At 41.1% G+C, this 16,375-nt stretch overlaps 3 protein-coding genes across 8 annotated transcripts in view; 2 read left to right on the top strand and 1 right to left on the bottom strand.

Annotated features, from left to right (window-relative positions):
* On the top strand, positions 1-7,108 carry LOC108163427 (ras-related protein Rab-5B). Of its 5 annotated transcripts, none has more exons than XM_017298706.2 (6): positions 1-71; positions 3,846-4,289; positions 4,371-4,491; positions 5,352-5,520; positions 5,583-5,696; positions 5,855-7,108. In XM_017298706.2, the coding sequence occupies exons 2-5, from the start codon at positions 4,024-4,026 to the stop codon at positions 5,681-5,683; spliced, it is 657 nt and encodes a 218-aa protein (XP_017154195.1). In that variant the 5' UTR covers positions 1-71; positions 3,846-4,023; the 3' UTR covers positions 5,684-5,696; positions 5,855-7,108. The 5 variants fall into 5 exon arrangements, with proteins under 5 accessions (XP_017154195.1, XP_033248559.1, XP_033248558.1 ...); XM_033392668.1 differs by lacking the exon at positions 1-71 and adding an exon at positions 237-254; XM_033392667.1 differs by lacking the exon at positions 1-71 and adding an exon at positions 303-371.
* Positions 7,109-9,187: 2,079 nt separating this feature from the next.
* Positions 9,188-16,375, bottom strand: part of LOC108163344 (protein eyes shut) — a 70,476-nt gene continuing 63,288 nt past the window's right edge. The window contains exons 8-14 of the mRNA XM_017298584.2: positions 15,763-16,055; positions 15,041-15,701; positions 14,811-14,974; positions 14,016-14,747; positions 13,709-13,951; positions 10,887-11,423; positions 9,188-10,370 (exon numbers count right to left, since the gene is read on the bottom strand). Coding sequence (XP_017154073.1) covers positions 10,183-10,370; positions 10,887-11,423; positions 13,709-13,951; positions 14,016-14,747; positions 14,811-14,974; positions 15,041-15,701; positions 15,763-16,055 — 2,818 coding nt within the window. The 3' untranslated portion in view covers positions 9,188-10,182. The remainder of the gene's footprint in view (positions 10,371-10,886; positions 11,424-13,708; positions 13,952-14,015; positions 14,748-14,810; positions 14,975-15,040; positions 15,702-15,762; positions 16,056-16,375) is intronic.
* The window catches only part of LOC108163348 (MKRN2 opposite strand protein), a 73,159-nt gene continuing 67,444 nt past the window's right edge, over positions 10,661-16,375 (top strand). For both annotated transcript variants that reach the window (XM_017298590.2, XM_017298588.2), the window contains exon 1: positions 10,661-10,835. The gene's annotated coding sequence lies outside the window, so the exon portion shown is untranslated. The remainder of the gene's footprint in view (positions 10,836-16,375) is intronic.

Below are 16,375 nucleotides of genomic sequence, written 5' to 3'. Positions count from 1 at the left end.
ATATTTCTGAGGGCCAGACGGTATATTCTATTATTTTATCGATAAGTCCATTTTCGTGGATAAAAAGATTTGTAAGTTTTAACAATAACCTGGGCAAACTAATTGCAAAAACAGTGATAAACGCAATAAAAAACACAAGCTACACCTGGGATAGACATAAAGTGCAAGTAACGATGACGTCTCCTGCGAAAATGACAAAAACAAGACTCCGACACTGGGAACTCAAAAGTCAATCGCTTCCCGTCTCTGTCTGCGTGCGTTTGTTGGTGACTGGGTGGGGAGAGAGTGTTTCAATAATCTGTCTAAAAACAAAGTGCCCTGCTGGAAAAGGCAGGAATAAACGTGCATAAATCGATTCTCGCAATAGCAATGTGTGTGACAATATGAGAATCAAGTGTTGTTCCCAATATTGCGTTGTTGTTTCCCCATTAATTAAGAAAGTTGTGTAAAATTTTTTCACCATTATTATCGTCATCGATAGCCGAGCAGAGGATAGAAAGCAATGAGAGCGAGTGAGATAGACGGCCATGAATTTTTGGGTGCGTTTTATTCGAGCGTGTGTGGCGAAGCGAGATGGCACTATGCACTGCTGCTGCTCCAACTGCAGCGTGCACAGTGGTTGACAATAGCGCAATAAATCAGTTTCCCATTTTCGCGACTATAAAGCCAGTGCAACACAGGTGTAGGAGAGGCAGCTGATCCGGGGTCTCATTATCTGTCGAATAATATGTACTCTTTCCCGCTCCAGGCAATGGAAATTGCTTGTTCTTTGTTCAACTTGGTTTTGCGTCTTAGTTACAGTGTGTGTGTGTTTGTGTGTATTTATCTGCAATCCGTTTCTTATCGTGCCAGTCACTGCACATCCCCTCTCCCCCCTCCATACTCCGTGAGGCTGGATTTTTTTTCCACAAAATATTTTCCTTGGAGCCGAAATGTAAACAAAATCGCATAATTTTTTCTCAATTTCCATTTTGTTTATATTTGTGTGTTATTTTGCTAAATTTGCATTTGTGTAATTGAGAACGCTGTCGAGGGGACAAAGGGAGAATTGATTTATCGTACACTACAGTGCATCCATACGTATGTTGGCTGCTAATTGTATTCCTATTCTTCTTTTTATGGTCGTCCGTTATGCGTGCTGAGAAAATTGCACTTGTTGACTTTAAAGTAAGACAATCTTACAGTTGAGGGCACACAACTAGGTCTTCGATATAAATATTTTTCCAGAATTTTTCCACTGCAATAGTTTAGTTTGATGTGCTGACTTACAATTATGTTATTTGATCGTTTCATTGGTTCTCATATATACATATTTTTGACCATTTATGAAAGCAAGTCAATCAACTAAATGATTCATATTGCCTGAGGTACTATATTCGAATAGGACTTTTATTTTCTGCAGTAAAACTCCCGCTTCTGATCCTAATTCATTGACCATTGCTGTGTCGTAAGTGCGTGTTTATTTCTCTCCTCTCTACACTTTACCGCTTGTTCTTTCTCTCTTCTGATGATTGTGTGGGTACGGTACTTGTGTGAATGACGCATCGTCAGCTGTTTCAAGACCAAAGCAGCGCCAGCGGCAGAAGTGTGGGTACCGTAATTTCCTGAAACCAAGCTGGAACGTTGTTTTATATTTTATTGAATTTTCCGCGGACGGGTCGAAGGCCAAGAGGCCGGCGTTAAGTTTTAAAGTACTGTACATATTTAATATTTTCTAGCAATTTCCGTATGTGGGTGAGTTGTTTTACCGCGTTGACAGCTGCTGCGTTTTTGCCCCTGAACTCTACGATATGGCAGTTTTAGATATTCGCTTTGAATTGTTATCAATAATTTAAGTTAAGGCTCTTGAATTGTTTCGAAAAGTGTCTGCCTTGTGTGCTACCTGGAGTATAATAAAATTGCGATAAAATGCAAAATACGTCATTCACGAGCAAACAAAAAAGCAATTGCAAGCAACATTTATCTCAATTGAACGAGTGACAGAGTGAGAGCTGACTGGACAAAAGCGCAAATCAGCCGCTTACCAAGTGCTAGAGTGAGAGAGTGAGAGTGTGGCTTGACAACTTACTGTGCACTTTGCTCCGTAAGTCTCTCTACAAAAACAATGGAAGCGAAAGAAGAAAAAAAAACAGTCGTAAAACTTGCTTTACTGTTTTTTCAATGCTGGGAGAGAGAGGCCTGTTATCTCTCTCTCTTCCCTTTGGTTAATTTAATAATGCTCAGCAACAAATGTGCCATGCTTTTACTTTCTCTCTACTCGCTTCTGCTGGTGCTGCTTCTCGCGCTTCTTTCTGCCCCTCCCACCCGCCGACTGTTTAATTTATTTTGCATTGATTTTTATCAGAGAATCTTGACAGCATCCGCCAGCGCAACGCAACGCCCCCACTTTGTGCAGCTTCCCTTTAATTCCCCACTCTCCACTCATTCACACTCTTCTCTTGTCACTCTCCGCCCTGTGCTCACTGTACTCTCTGTTCCACTCTCTCCCACTTAAAATCTCCGCTATGCGCTCGATTTCTCTACCAACAATAATCCCGCATGATTTGTATACTCTTTTGACCGAAGGTATGAAAAATGTTTGCAACGAAGAGAGGAAGGATCTTCCAAATTTTATATTATATATATATTTTGTGTGATTTAGTGAGTTTTTGCTGGGATACTGCTATTGAGACGATAGATCTGTAAGGGTATCAAACACTCGACTGCCGGTGTTGGATTTTTGATTTGCTTGTTTTCTCTACAACGATCCCGCATGATTTTTGGTTAAGTCCATTATGTACATTTTAGCATTAAGATGCTAATTCATTTGTGGAGATTTCAGTTGAGTAAAAGCCTTACTCGTACTTGAGAGGAAATTTTTGGTTTTAGATTCGATAACAGACGGCAAATGTCGAAAATGATTCATAAAAGTGCCACTGATAACAGATAGTGAGGGTCGACACCCGTGAATAATACGAGGCGTCCCCTTTTATACTTTATATATGTATTGTTATTCATGTCTGTTGTGTTACGTACCGCCCTCGAAATAAATTATCAGAAAAATACACACTTATGTACGATTATTATCAACTAAAGTAGCTAAAATTTTGGTAACAGAGAGATAACAGAGCCTAGACCTAGACCGATAGAAATTCATTTAAGTTTTGTTTGAAGACAAAACCGAAGAAGAAAGAAGAAAAAACAATAATTGCGCTTAAACAAAATTTGTAAGGCTTCCGTACCACACACCCCGCCATTACCATGTGTTTGAAGTATTTTTAGTTGTTGCTAATTGTTTGTTTATCCGTTTTTGTCGTTTCGTCTCGTTTCGTTTCGGTTTTGTTGCCATTATTTAAAAACATTCTTGACATTGAAAATTTTCTCTTAAGTCGTATCTTTATTCGCTTTTGGGATTTCTAGTTTATCTCATCTCGGGGCTATCATATGACATGATAAAGGCATGATATTTAAAGAGATTGAATCGCAAGAAATAAAAATGAAATTATTATATTAGTTTGGTTAATTTTAAAAGAATTTAAAATGCCATACAAGGGCTTAATGATGATAATTGAATTCAATTTGTGCTTTAAATGCAACCTTAAGGGCGTTTCGCTTTCTATTTCAATCAGATTTATTGATTGCTATGCGCGCTCTCTCTTTCTCTACGTTCTCTCTCTCTCTTTGATGATGCATATGGTCGGGGACATACATATATATGTACATACAGATGTATATACATATCGAATTAAATTTGTGTTTAGTCTTGTCCGTCATTAAGTAAACGAAAGGCGCCACTCTGCCTCCGTGACGTTTTATATTTCCACAACACAACAGAATAATCCATAATGTGCCTGTGCTCTTTTCAGATAATATACACCCCATAGCAACATACACACTCTGAGAGGGAGTACACCGCACCATACCACACCACAAAATACAGTGACCGTCCGATAAAACCGATACACCCCGCATCATCAGTTTTGCATTGCATCAAAAAAGCAGAAAAAAGAAAGAAAAGAGCCCGACGAGCGACACGGATTGATCATGGCCACAACACCACGCAGCGGCGGTGCCGGCTCTGGAACGGCACAGCGACCGAATGGAACCTCTCAGAACAAAAGTTGCCAATTCAAGCTGGTGCTCCTGGGCGAATCGGCTGTCGGCAAATCGTCGCTTGTGTTGCGCTTCGTCAAGGGACAATTCCATGAATATCAGGAGAGCACGATAGGTGCGGCCTTTCTAACACAAACCATTTGCATAGAGGATACTGTGGTGAAGTTTGAAATTTGGGATACAGCCGGCCAGGAGCGGTAACTATAAATCGGATATACAATATATATTTATTCGTATTAAATCCTAATGCTTCTTTCGGTTTTCGTTTCGTTTTGCAGATACCACAGCTTAGCTCCCATGTATTATAGAGGTGCGCAGGCCGCCATTGTTGTCTATGATATACAGAATCAGGATAGTTTTCAGCGTGCAAAGACCTGGGTCAAGGAACTGCATAAACAAGTGAGTGTACCTCCGAGGCAAGGTCAATAAAATCGCATGCAGAAGAATGTTTTATTCATAGACTTACATACACACATTTACGAATGTTATTGCCATTTATGATTGTTAATTCTCTTTGTTGTTGCCAATTGCGGCCCCCAGATGAAAGGGCATTGAACTTATTTCGTGGCATCCAGGCATTCATTCACGCCTCATTGCTTTTATACACTTGACTGGGGTTTCGATTTGATTTGATTTTTTACACAAGGTAGAAGTAGATAAACCTTGGACTATAATCGATTTAAGAAACTATATTTTCATGGGTATTTATGGCCCTATTTTGATTGTTGTAGCTCTTATAGTTTCCAAGAACTACTAGGCAGAAGGTTAGACAAATTTAGATGGTTAAACCCACTAAGCTGCTGAGCCTTATCCAGAATATATAATTTATCAGTTGTCAAATGCTTCTTTCATGTTGTTTGAATTCCAATGTGGTGAGTTTGGGGTCTCCCAGATAAAGTTGGTTGGATAAAAGTCCGACAAAATCATAGATCTTAAGTATGATGATCTTCCTTCTGCTTGAACTCAACGAGAACTGTGGAAAAAGGTATAATTTACTATAAATTAGTAGAAACAGTCATATGATCGTATTAATATTGATCAATGATCATATTAATATGTACGGATTTATCTAATGAAATATATAGTTTTTATGCTACCAATCGATCTTATACCTCTGCAATCTACAAGAACCACATATATGTTAAACAATGATCATCACACAAAGGGTTTCCTTTATTACTAAATATAGGATTGATTCAACACGTAATTTTTGAAGAAATTCCTATTAAATCCTAACGTTTTCCCATTGTTTTTGTCAGGCCTCACCAAACATTGTCATTGCGCTGGCCGGCAATAAGGCGGATCTGTCAAACATTCGCGTCGTGGAGTTTGATGAAGCGAAGCAATATGCCGAGGAGAATGGTTTGCTGTTCATGGAGACGTCTGCGAAGACGGGCATGAATGTCAACGATATCTTTTTGGCCATTGGTAAGCCATTAAATATTTTAAGTAATCTATAATGTAAATTAATTCAATTATAATATTTATAGCCAAGAAACTACCTAAGAACGATGGCGCCAACAATCAGGGAGGCAGCATAAGGCCGAATGGGAATGAAACAAATCGACCGACGAACAACTGCTGCAAGTGATGTCCCTTTGTAGGTGAGAGTCTTACGATTGAATATGTACAATAGTTCGATTAGCAGGGATCATGTTGGTACCACGGGGATGTTACATCCAACGTTTTCGCTTGTGAGAAATTTGTTGGAATCACAGTTTTGATAATTCAACTAATTATTTTTTTTCATTCTTTCTTTCAGAAAATGAAATTTCCAACGAGAGATTTGAAAAGTTTATGCTGATAATTATAAATAAAAAAAATTATTTAAAAATTTAACAAAAAAAAGAAATCCGAAAAGAAAAACACATACCTAAAAAAATTGGCTCTCATAGGGGCAAGAAATTAAATTTTCATAATTGATTGGTGATGAGATGAGAACCGAAAGAAACATTCTAATAAAAACAAAACCATACAATATTAATTTTAAATTAAATATAAAACAGAAAACAAAAAAGGAAGAAGCCCCCAAGCTCCACCTCGCTATCCATTCATTTATAAACGAAGCGAGAGCGATTTCCATATCTGACACGCCTAGAGAGCCCCACAACAGATCCCCCCAGAAAATGTGCTAATCAGAATTCCACACACACACACACACCCACAGACACCATAAACCATTTCAAATAATAATAATTATAGTAAAAAAAAAACAAAACGAAATTCAATTCGGTGGAATAGAAGAGAAGGCGCGGAAAGGTTATTTTGCATAGTTCGCATCGTGTCGTAGAAAAGTTTGAAATTGTATTGTATAAAAAAGAAAAGAAAACAGCAAAGAATATTTGTAAAATTTACATTTTCGTGTAAGTTTCTAAAGCAAAAAAGAAATTCCAGTTGCAGTTGTTCTCAGCAGCGTTCCAAAAAATAAGAGAAAAAATGTTCAGATCCAAGCGGCCGATGAAGAAGATCCTCGCGCGCGTCCGCACGGATCTGCGGCAATGTGTGTGTCTGTCCGGCTCTGGAGCGCGGAGAATCGCCTCCCCCCCGCCTCCAAGCTGCGACGGACACGTGTGATAGTTGCAATTTATATAAATTATATATACACATATGAGAAAAAAACAAAAAACGAAACCAACAAAAACAAATTATTTCATAATTTTTAACTTTTTTTTAATGTTTCTTTTTGCATTGAGTTTATATTTTTTTCCACATTCTAGCAACAATCGAAGATTTAATGCTATTATCTTTAAACAAACAAACAAAACTATCGTAAAACCATAAAGAATAAAATAAAAAACTTACATCTAGTATGCAATTAAGCGAAGGATGGAAAACGGATGAAACGAGTAAAGTGAAGTCTTTAAAATAAACCTTGAAATACTTTACCTAAATAATAAAAAAAAAAACCAACCACACTCAAACCACAACAAATTCTTGTTTGAATCGTGCCACACCGAACCAACAATCTATTAATTTTCCAACCACAATTATTTATATTGTAATTTGCAATCACAAAGCAATTGAATCAAGATATCCAACAGAACAGCCCAGAACAGCTCCCACTCGCACTTGTTTCCAATTTATTATTTCTATGTTGTCTGTATGTATTTAAATTTAACATTTATAATAAAACGAATGCATCGTATATACTTATATATATATATATATACATCTATATATGTATATTAAGTCATTCGATTTGAATCGAGAATGAAGCGACATGGCACGAGTGCACTTAATCGTTTGTGGTTTTCTCTCATCGAAAGCTTTTCTTAGAAGTCGGATCATACTTTCGTTTTTTATAGAATTTTTGATATGGTTTTAATTGGAAGTGTGTGGGGGATACTTTGAAGAGAGAGTAATGGTACTTTGAGGATGTGGGAAATAGCATTAGATACAGTAGATACAGATACTCTTTATATTTTCTTATTGTTCGCTTCAAGGAGACTGAAAAGCTGTGTACTTTCGATGGCCTTATCCGGCATATTGATCCACGCACTCGAGACGCACAAGCAAATGCTGCAAAAGGGAATTTCCGTGAATGACACAATACAATTATGCTTGATTCGATTCGTACAAGTGAATGCTGCAAGAGCGAGCTCCAGAGAAAAAAATTGATTATAGACTTGAGTTTCGCTGATAAGAGAATTGGAAATCCACATACATTGCAAATTCAAACAACCTGCCCATCACTGCTTTGGATTAGTTAAATTAATAATAATTATGATTCAAACTGTTGAAAAATTTGAATTTCGGATGATAGGTTGGACAATTTTAGTTACATAATAGAGAGATATATTATTCTGTAAAGCTTACACCAAAGAGTGCTTTGGTATGGTTCCCAAAGGGCATTCGATTAATCACATAAATAAGTGATTCACAGCCGCAAACTTATGCCAGTGAGAAATCAAAGACCTTGCTGGAGGTTTTTCTGTGTCGCTACAATTAGAGCAGAACTGAACCTCCCTGAGCGTAGACACAGCACAATGTTGCCGACAGACTACGAAGTTGTCATCTTGGGAGACTCGAGTGTGGGCAAGACAGCTCTGATTTCGCGATACATAAAGGACGAAACGCCAGAGCGCGGACAGCCCACGGTGGGGGCTGAGTTTCTGGTAAAGACAATATGTGAGCCACATCTAAATACGAAGCTAAAGATCTGGGATACGGCAGGTCAAAAGTGGTGAGTGGGATTCAAACTTCACATCTGGCCAAAGTTCTATAGATTGGTAAAGTTTTAAGGAAATTTTACGAAGATATTATACAGACTTTCAAGGCGCTTTACTTGTATACGACATACACAATCGGCAGAGCTATGAGTCCGCGAAAAAGTGGGCCGTCGAACTCAAAACAAAGGTAAGATATGACCCTTAACTGACATGTATTTTAAGATAAGAATAATCTCTTGATAATGAGAAATTTCAGCGCTGTACACCCAGGATAGTCATAGCTTTAGTGGGCCATAAGGCTGATATTACGGATGGGCGAGCTGTAGGCACCATTGAGGCTGAGGAATATGCCAAAGAAAATAGTTTATTCTTTTGGGAGACTTCATCTGTAACAAATCTGAACATAAGGGAATGTTTTCTAGACATCGGTTAGTTTTTATCGCTATACATCATTTGTGCTTATATATTTTAATCTTCTTTGATGCCCCTTATGGACTATTACCAGTTTTAGCTATGAAAAAAGCTGAAATCTGTTGTTGTTTCGAAGGGATAAACCGATCTTCCTGGTATTTGTAGGAGAACATTATGGGAAAAGAAGCTGACCAAAGGATCCATGATTAGGGATTGTCATAAGGAACATCATTATTGTAAGCACATGTTTTTGGATATTACTTGGAGTCGATTCTCCATAAACTCCTTCCAATAAAAAATGTTCTCAAATCATTTTTGGTTTATTAATATTTTTTCTAATTTCCGTTTTTCGTTTTTTATATTTTTTTTTTATTTAAAATTATAACTGATTAAGTTGTCTCTCGAAATAAATACATACTTAATGTACTGCGTTTTTTTTTGTTGGTTACAATTTACCAATTGATTTTTTCATGTATTGTATATCGTATTGTATATATATATAAGTTGGTTTTTGGTTTCATGCTACTTGGTTTTTCCATTTATAAGAATAATTATATTGTATGATTTTCATAACTATAGATTTTCCCGTATATGCTTCATTTCACTTCATTTCTTGCTTTTTTTTTGAGTTAGTTCATCAAGATAAATCATATTTTATAGAGACAGACAGAGATTATACGCTAACTTACTACAAGGCAACTAAATGGCTTCAATCGGGAGAGCTTTATGCTATATAACGTATACAGATAACAGGGGAAACAATACAATATTATACGATCCTAACTAAAATTGCATCTCAAAGTTGAACAAATCAAAAATGGCAGAAACGTAGGGCAGTTTCGAGTATCGAATCAAAGAAGAACACATAATCTGGATAGTCTATTATATATAGTAGAGTTATTGTAACAATCAACAGAAAAACAAATATACATTCACATAATTCAAGAATCTTCTGGTTTTTAAGGGGGGCTGTTATCCATTATTCCACTTGAAATATCACTTATGTACGTAAGAGAAGTTTTATATCTGTATCTGGTAATCGGTATTCTCTAGATTTAGTTTTTAGATCCTAAACTATATAATTTTGTCTCAAGAGTTTAGTGTCTTTTTTTTTCTTTTATTCAATTAATTTTGAATGTCCCCAATTTTTTTTAGTCTAAACTTTTTGTCTTTTTTTCAGTTTTTTTCAGTTTTTATTTCTATAAAATTTACAAAATTACGTTCCATTTTTCTTTTCTTTATATCAATCGATCTTTAATCGATAGCTTTTGCCCCAAAAACTGTATATATTGATGCCCGGGGAATCGCTGTCGCTCTCGATTCTCCCCATTTTCTCTATATTCTCGTCTTAACACTTAGCTTACAAGTAGTTCTCTTCTTCATCATCATCTCTCTCTCGTCTTTTCTTCGGTTTTGCTCATTCTCCCGTACTTTGGAATCATGAAAATTCACAATAATCGCGTTATTCTTTTTTTTTTTGATTACTTTTTACTCGTTTCTTATTTGTTTTTTATACAACAATCGGCTCATCACCGTGGAGATCACAAGAGCCAATATTCTCGCCCTGGTACGCCGAGAAATCGCTGATAATGGCCTTTGGTTCGGCCCCGAACTGTATGTCCTGCAGGCAGCCCTTAAAGGGCTCAAAGTAGCGCCCCTGGGTGCGTTTAGTCACCGAATCCAGATTGGGAAAGCCGCCTGCAAAGGAAATTGGTGCTACATTTAGTATTGTTTTGAATTTTAAACGGTTACAGTGCTGCTTAACGCCTTAATAGCTTTTTAGTTGCGCTTAACAGCACGCTGTTATGTCTTCCAGCCACCTGTTGCGATTAACGGCTGTGTTTTTTGGCAAGAATTTCGTGTGCACGTTCTTGATTGTCTGTGTTTATGTTCATTTACGACATGAATTAGCTAAACTCCACACTTATTTCTTACTAAATTTACTATCTAGCAGAAACAGCTGTTTCTCTGATTTAAGTTGGCAGCCCCGCTTGAGTTTTCTCTTTCTCTTTCACACTCGACAACAATAGTCACGCTCAAAAATCCAACACAACAAGTGTTTCGTCGGTCTTTAAGCGTTTGTTTATGTTTTTTTCGGTGTGAAATAACTGTTTTATATGGCGGAGCGAACAAACAAACAATTGCCAAGTGTCTCAAGTGCCGGTGAGTGCTAAGTTCTAGTTAAAATTAAATCGAAGGGCTGGAAGAACTCACCCAAATAAAAGACATCCTCATAGCTAATGGTCGGCTCTTGGCCCGCTGCTCTCCGCCTGTTGGCTAATGCCGTGGCCTGCGTTGTCGTTGTTGTTGTTGCCCCATCCCGCCGGTTGTCGTTGCCGTTGCCGTTGACGTTGCCCTCCGGCAATCGTTCCGTAAAGATCACCTCTCCGTCCAGCTGCAGCTCCAGCCGAGTGCGATCCAAGAGCACACTCGTCCAGTGCCAGGCGCCATCGGCTATGAAGCCACTGGCCGGGGCCTGGACCGTGTCGTTGTTGCTGCCCAGGAGATTGCTGGCCAGCTTCAGGTGACCATTCTCCAGGCCCAGGCCCAAGAACTTGCGACGATCGTGCTCGCTCCAGAGGAGCAGGCCGTCCGGCTCGATCGTGGAGAAATTGAGGCTGATTTGAATGGCTTCGCGGGGTCGCACATAGAGCGAGGGTCCGCGCCGCTTGTCTTTCATGGGTATGCGCGGTGGCGGCAAGATCAGGTAACTGTTGCCACGGAAGCTCGGTGTTGTTGGTTTACTCATGGCTGTGGCGGCAGAGAGGTAGAGAGGGGGAAATGCATTAAAAATATTGCATGCGATGCGATACGATACATAATTAAATTACAGCATCAGTCTCTTACAGTGGCAGTCTCAGTATCTGTATCTGTAATAGACTCCACTACGACTGCGGATTCAGTTTTCAGTCTTTGCTTCCAATCTCTGCCTCTGCTTTGGCTTCACTCTTAACTTCAGATACTACTGCATTGTTCAATCTTCATCTACACCATCTTTATCCGCATCTTTTGTTTCTCATAATGAGTTAGCTCTTTAGACCCTGATCTCGTTTGTTCCTACTTCAACCATCTCCATCTTTTACACAGAAAAAAACCTCGAAATCTTTTAAATACGTAGAGCATAAAAATATACAATTTTCCAAATACGATTCAGTATTCAGATTAGGATATCTTTTCATTCCTTATACTATTTTTTCAGTCTATAGAAGGGATCGTAATAATACAAATTATTTTTACAATTTGTATTATGAAAATTTAAACTCTAAAACAATTAATTTCCACAATTCTGTTCCTGGATAGTAAGTATCTGAGATATCTCTTTTACATACGTATTGTCCCGATAGTTTTTGACTGTCAAAGACCTGATTTTGCACCCAGAAAATGTTATTACCAAAAGTATTGACATTTTAGTGGCACAAAAATATATTATTCTCGGTTTCAATGTCTTGTCGGGAAACAAGTAAAATGTACCTTCAGGATGTCTCCTGTCTCGTAATATTAATGGTAATGTGAGTGACATTAGAAAACATCTAAACTATATTTTTTAGCTGGCAAATCCATTATTCCTAGATCTTGAACTCCCCTGAAGATTTTCTCAGTGTACTAAAGACTTGCCTAATCTTTAGCTCTCGTCTTGTCTGGAGTTCTGATTTTCCGTTTCGCTTTCCGCCGCAGCACTTCACCTGTCGCTGTCCCTGTCTCTGCCCCCCCCACTCTCCTCTGTGCTTGTGCGTTTTGTATTATTTTCTTCAATTTCAACTTGTTTCTCTGTGGCATGTTAATTCACAATTTGCTAATAAGTGAAAGGCCGACAGCTGTGCGGAGTATCTCCACAGACTGGCAGATGCATGGGATTTCCCATCGTCAAAAAAGCTGGATTCGTAGATTGTTTGATTGATGTTTTGCTTGGGAATGATTATGATTTTCAGAGATCATCAAAAAGGTTGAATTATTGAGCCGTTATGGGGGGAGGGGGGACAGGTGGAGCTACTGATTGGAGCTGCTTGAGCTGTGACATGTACTTGATTGATATTGGAAAGTGTTGGAGAGAAATTCAATGCAAATTCTGATGATGATTTATGTGGGGTTTTCAACGAGGAAAATTTAGGGAAAATTCTTCTGAGTAGAGGTTTCTTGGCTGGAAAAGTTAAATTTCCCTTAAATACTGGCATCAAACAAAATTCTTTAAGAATTCTTCAAATATTCGAAAATATCTGGACCAGATCGGATATGTCTGGAATTGGGATTCAATATCTTATCGAATTCAGACAATCTTTTTGAGAGAAATACAAGATTTGAGAACCATAAAAAATGGTGACAATTCTGTAGTAAAAATCATGAAAAATCATTAAAAACTTTTTGAAGAATAAAACCCCTGAATATTCTGTACTGGAATATCTGCATACCTGCCGGATATTATTACTCTTTTTTACGCAATCAAGAGAATGTAGTTCTATAGATATCGCTCTACTCTCCTCTCCCCTCCCCTCCTATCGATATGCAAATCTGCCCAACGAATCCGCAGAGCATTCAACTTTGAGTCATGGCTGATTTTTAATTATTTTCCAACTCTATTATCATACGATATTTGAGTGTTCTCTTCGCTGTTGTTTGCTGCTAATTTCTGTGGCACTTCCTGACCCCGCTGTGCACTGAGCCATCCCGAGAGACATCAGACAAAACCAAACCAAACCAAATGCTGGGCTGCTGCTGCTGTTAATGGTTATATATTCTGTTGTTGTAGATCTCTAATTATAATAATAATATTGTTCTGCTCTCGCTGGGTCTGACTCCGACAAAAACTTGTTTCCCCTCGAAAAAAAAACCCAACAAAAAAAGAGATCAACAAATGAAATAAAATCATGTTTTGTTTTTCGGCTTCTGTACTTTTACTCGTGACACATTTACGAGTATTTCAAAGATTTATGAAACTTGTTTTATAATGATTTATTGTTATTTATGTCACGGTTATTGAGCTGTAACTAAGCCTTCCCCTGTGTGCCCCTTTCAGAGGAAAAAGCACTGCAAGTACTTACCAATTTCACAGTAGAAACCGCCCCAGCCATTGGGACACGAACAGCGTCCGCTGCGCAGGCAACGGCCATTGTTTTTACAGGGTATCAGCTTGCAGGACTCGGAGTATTCGCAGCGATCGCCCTTGGCATACTCCGGACAGATGCAGTGCGGCTGCAGCTTCTCGTCTAGCCAGCAATGTCCGCCAGACTCACAGGAATCGCCGCCACAGGCAGTGCCATCGCAGTCCCGGATATTACGAGATTCTGTGGGGGCAAAGATATATCAGCTATCGATCGAAAGGGAAGGGTGGTCTCTGCCAATACCCACCCAGAATATTGGTTTCGTTGAGAACAATTCTTGTGCCGCTGACAACCAAACCGCGGACACAGCCACGGAAGGGTATGGGGAAGCCCGAGATTGCATTATGCGGCAGCTTGGAGACATCTTTGAGGCCGCCTATGTACAGGAGCGAGTCCGGTTCGACTAGAACCTCTGCCGAGGGGGCCAGTGCCGAGGAGGCACTGCCCTCCACCCAGAGCGTTAGCCAGCGGCCCCTTTGGGCCATTTTGATCTTGTGCCATTCGCCGATGGCCAGCATGCGGACACTGCGCACCACTGTGACATGAGTGCTGGGTCCGGAGATGCGGAACTCCACGACGCCGCCCTGCAGCGAGAGCGAAACGAAGCCGATCTTCTTGTCCTGGTTGTTGTTTAGCGTCCCGAAGTACAGGAGCAGGCCCCGCTCCGACAGCGGACGCAGCTGGAACTCAATGAAGAAGAACTGCACGCGATGGTGCTCCTCGAAGGTCTTCGAGCCCATGAGGGGCACTGGCGAGAAGCTGCGCTGCTTCTCCACTTCATTGAGCAGCTTCATCACGAAGTGCGTGCTGGGCGTCGAGATGGGCTTCGGGGGCATCAGTTTCTTGGTGAAATTCCGATAGCTAACCATTTGGGACCGCTTGGCGCCCAGCTTGTCGCCGGCATCGTAGAGATAGGGCCATCGAACGGCCAAATAGGAGCGTCTGCCGGTGAGCGAGACATCGCTGAGGGAGCGGATCTCTGCGGGAAAGGGTAACCACAGGATTATGATTGCATAAAACATTGAATGAGGACCTGGCTTACCCTCGTCACAATTCTTGCCGGTGCGTCCCACAGGACAATCGCATTCGTAGCCGTTCACCAAAGGCACACAAGTGGCATCCTCGTAGCATTTATTGTTGAACGAGTCGCAGGGATTCGTGGGCTGTGCACACAACGGGCCATACCAGCCCTCCTGGCAGATGCAACTGCAATACAAAGAAATGCTTTTAAGGCTCCGTTTCGGGGTACAAATCCTCCGGCATGCCACTCACGTAAAGGTAGCTCCATGCTGCAGACAGGCGCCGTCGTGCTGGCAGGCGTGTCGGTGGCACTCCCGGGTGCCACATTGACCCACTCCTCGACCGCGGACGCCTCGCGTCTCCTGCAGGGGCACTGTCACAGCGCCGGCCTTCAGCTGGACATCGTAGATGCAGCCCTGGAAGCCCGAGTGCAGCGGCAGATCGTGTGGCAGGGTATTAAAGTTGGCTATTTCGTGGCCCCCCAGATAGAGGATGGGCAGAACATCCATCCGGCTGACGCTGCCTGGGGAACGGCCTGTGATGTTGAACTTTCCATCGACCGAGAGCCAGGCCTGCCGTCCAATGCGTCCCACTTTTATTTCGTAGGGCACTCGGGGCGCGTCCAGCCGGAAGTCGATGGGTTTCTGGGTGAAGATGCGACGCGGTCCGGCGCCCAGGTTCCAGGTCAACATGATGTAGCCCTGTATGAAGCTCACGGCCAGATGATCGCTCTTCTCGTCGTGATAGCCCGATTGGCCCAGGAACGCCAGCAGGGAGATCTGCGACATCGTCTGGGGCAAGATCTTGAAGCTCAGCTCCACCGAGTACTCCAGGGGAATGGGCACCGTGTAGGCCACAAAAGAGGACAGACCGTTGACGCTGCCCGAGAAGGAGGGAAGAGCCACCTCGAGATCTGTAAGAGGGGGAGAGAGATGAGTGGGGTGTCTCCATTTTGGATAGGCAAAAGGACTCACTATGCTCGCAGTAATGTCCGTGCTTGCCCAAGGGACACAGACAGAGGTACCCACTGCCCGGGAACTGCACACAGGTGCCGCCATATTGACAAGGATTATCCTCGCACACGGATATCTCGCAGGTGGGTCCCATGTAGCCTGTGGGGCATTTGCACTTCCACTTCTCCGCCTTCTCCCCGTTCTCGTCCAGATCGTTCGTTTCGATCTTAATGCAGGCGGCACCGTTGCGGCAGGGACTCGACAGGCAGGCCAAAGAGCCGCATTCCGTAATGCCGAAACCGTCCAGGGCGTCGCTGCAAAGAAGGCAAGGTGTCGTGCGCTAATTTCATGAAGACTAATTCGATGTGTCAATATTATGGGACGATGTGTCGTCCCTTTTCGGTGGCAATCCTTTGGCGCCAATTGACAAACAGCCCCACAGCTGTCAGCACATTGACAAGGACACTACGACACACTGCGATGTGCCACCCCACCTACCATTTGGAGGGGGGGCCATCTGTTTGCATTCGCGCTTTTATGAACGTTGAATGCTGACGAATGGCTTCCGCATTCACTCCCCGCCCCCCCACTCTCACTCTCTCGCTCACTGAGAGCCTGTCCTTTTCATCAAGTT

Source organism: Drosophila miranda, chromosome 4, assembly GCF_003369915.1.
Source record: "Drosophila miranda strain MSH22 chromosome 4, D.miranda_PacBio2.1, whole genome shotgun sequence".
Taxonomy (NCBI): domain Eukaryota; kingdom Metazoa; phylum Arthropoda; class Insecta; order Diptera; family Drosophilidae; genus Drosophila; species Drosophila miranda.
This window is presented reverse-complemented; position numbering and strand designations above follow the sequence as displayed.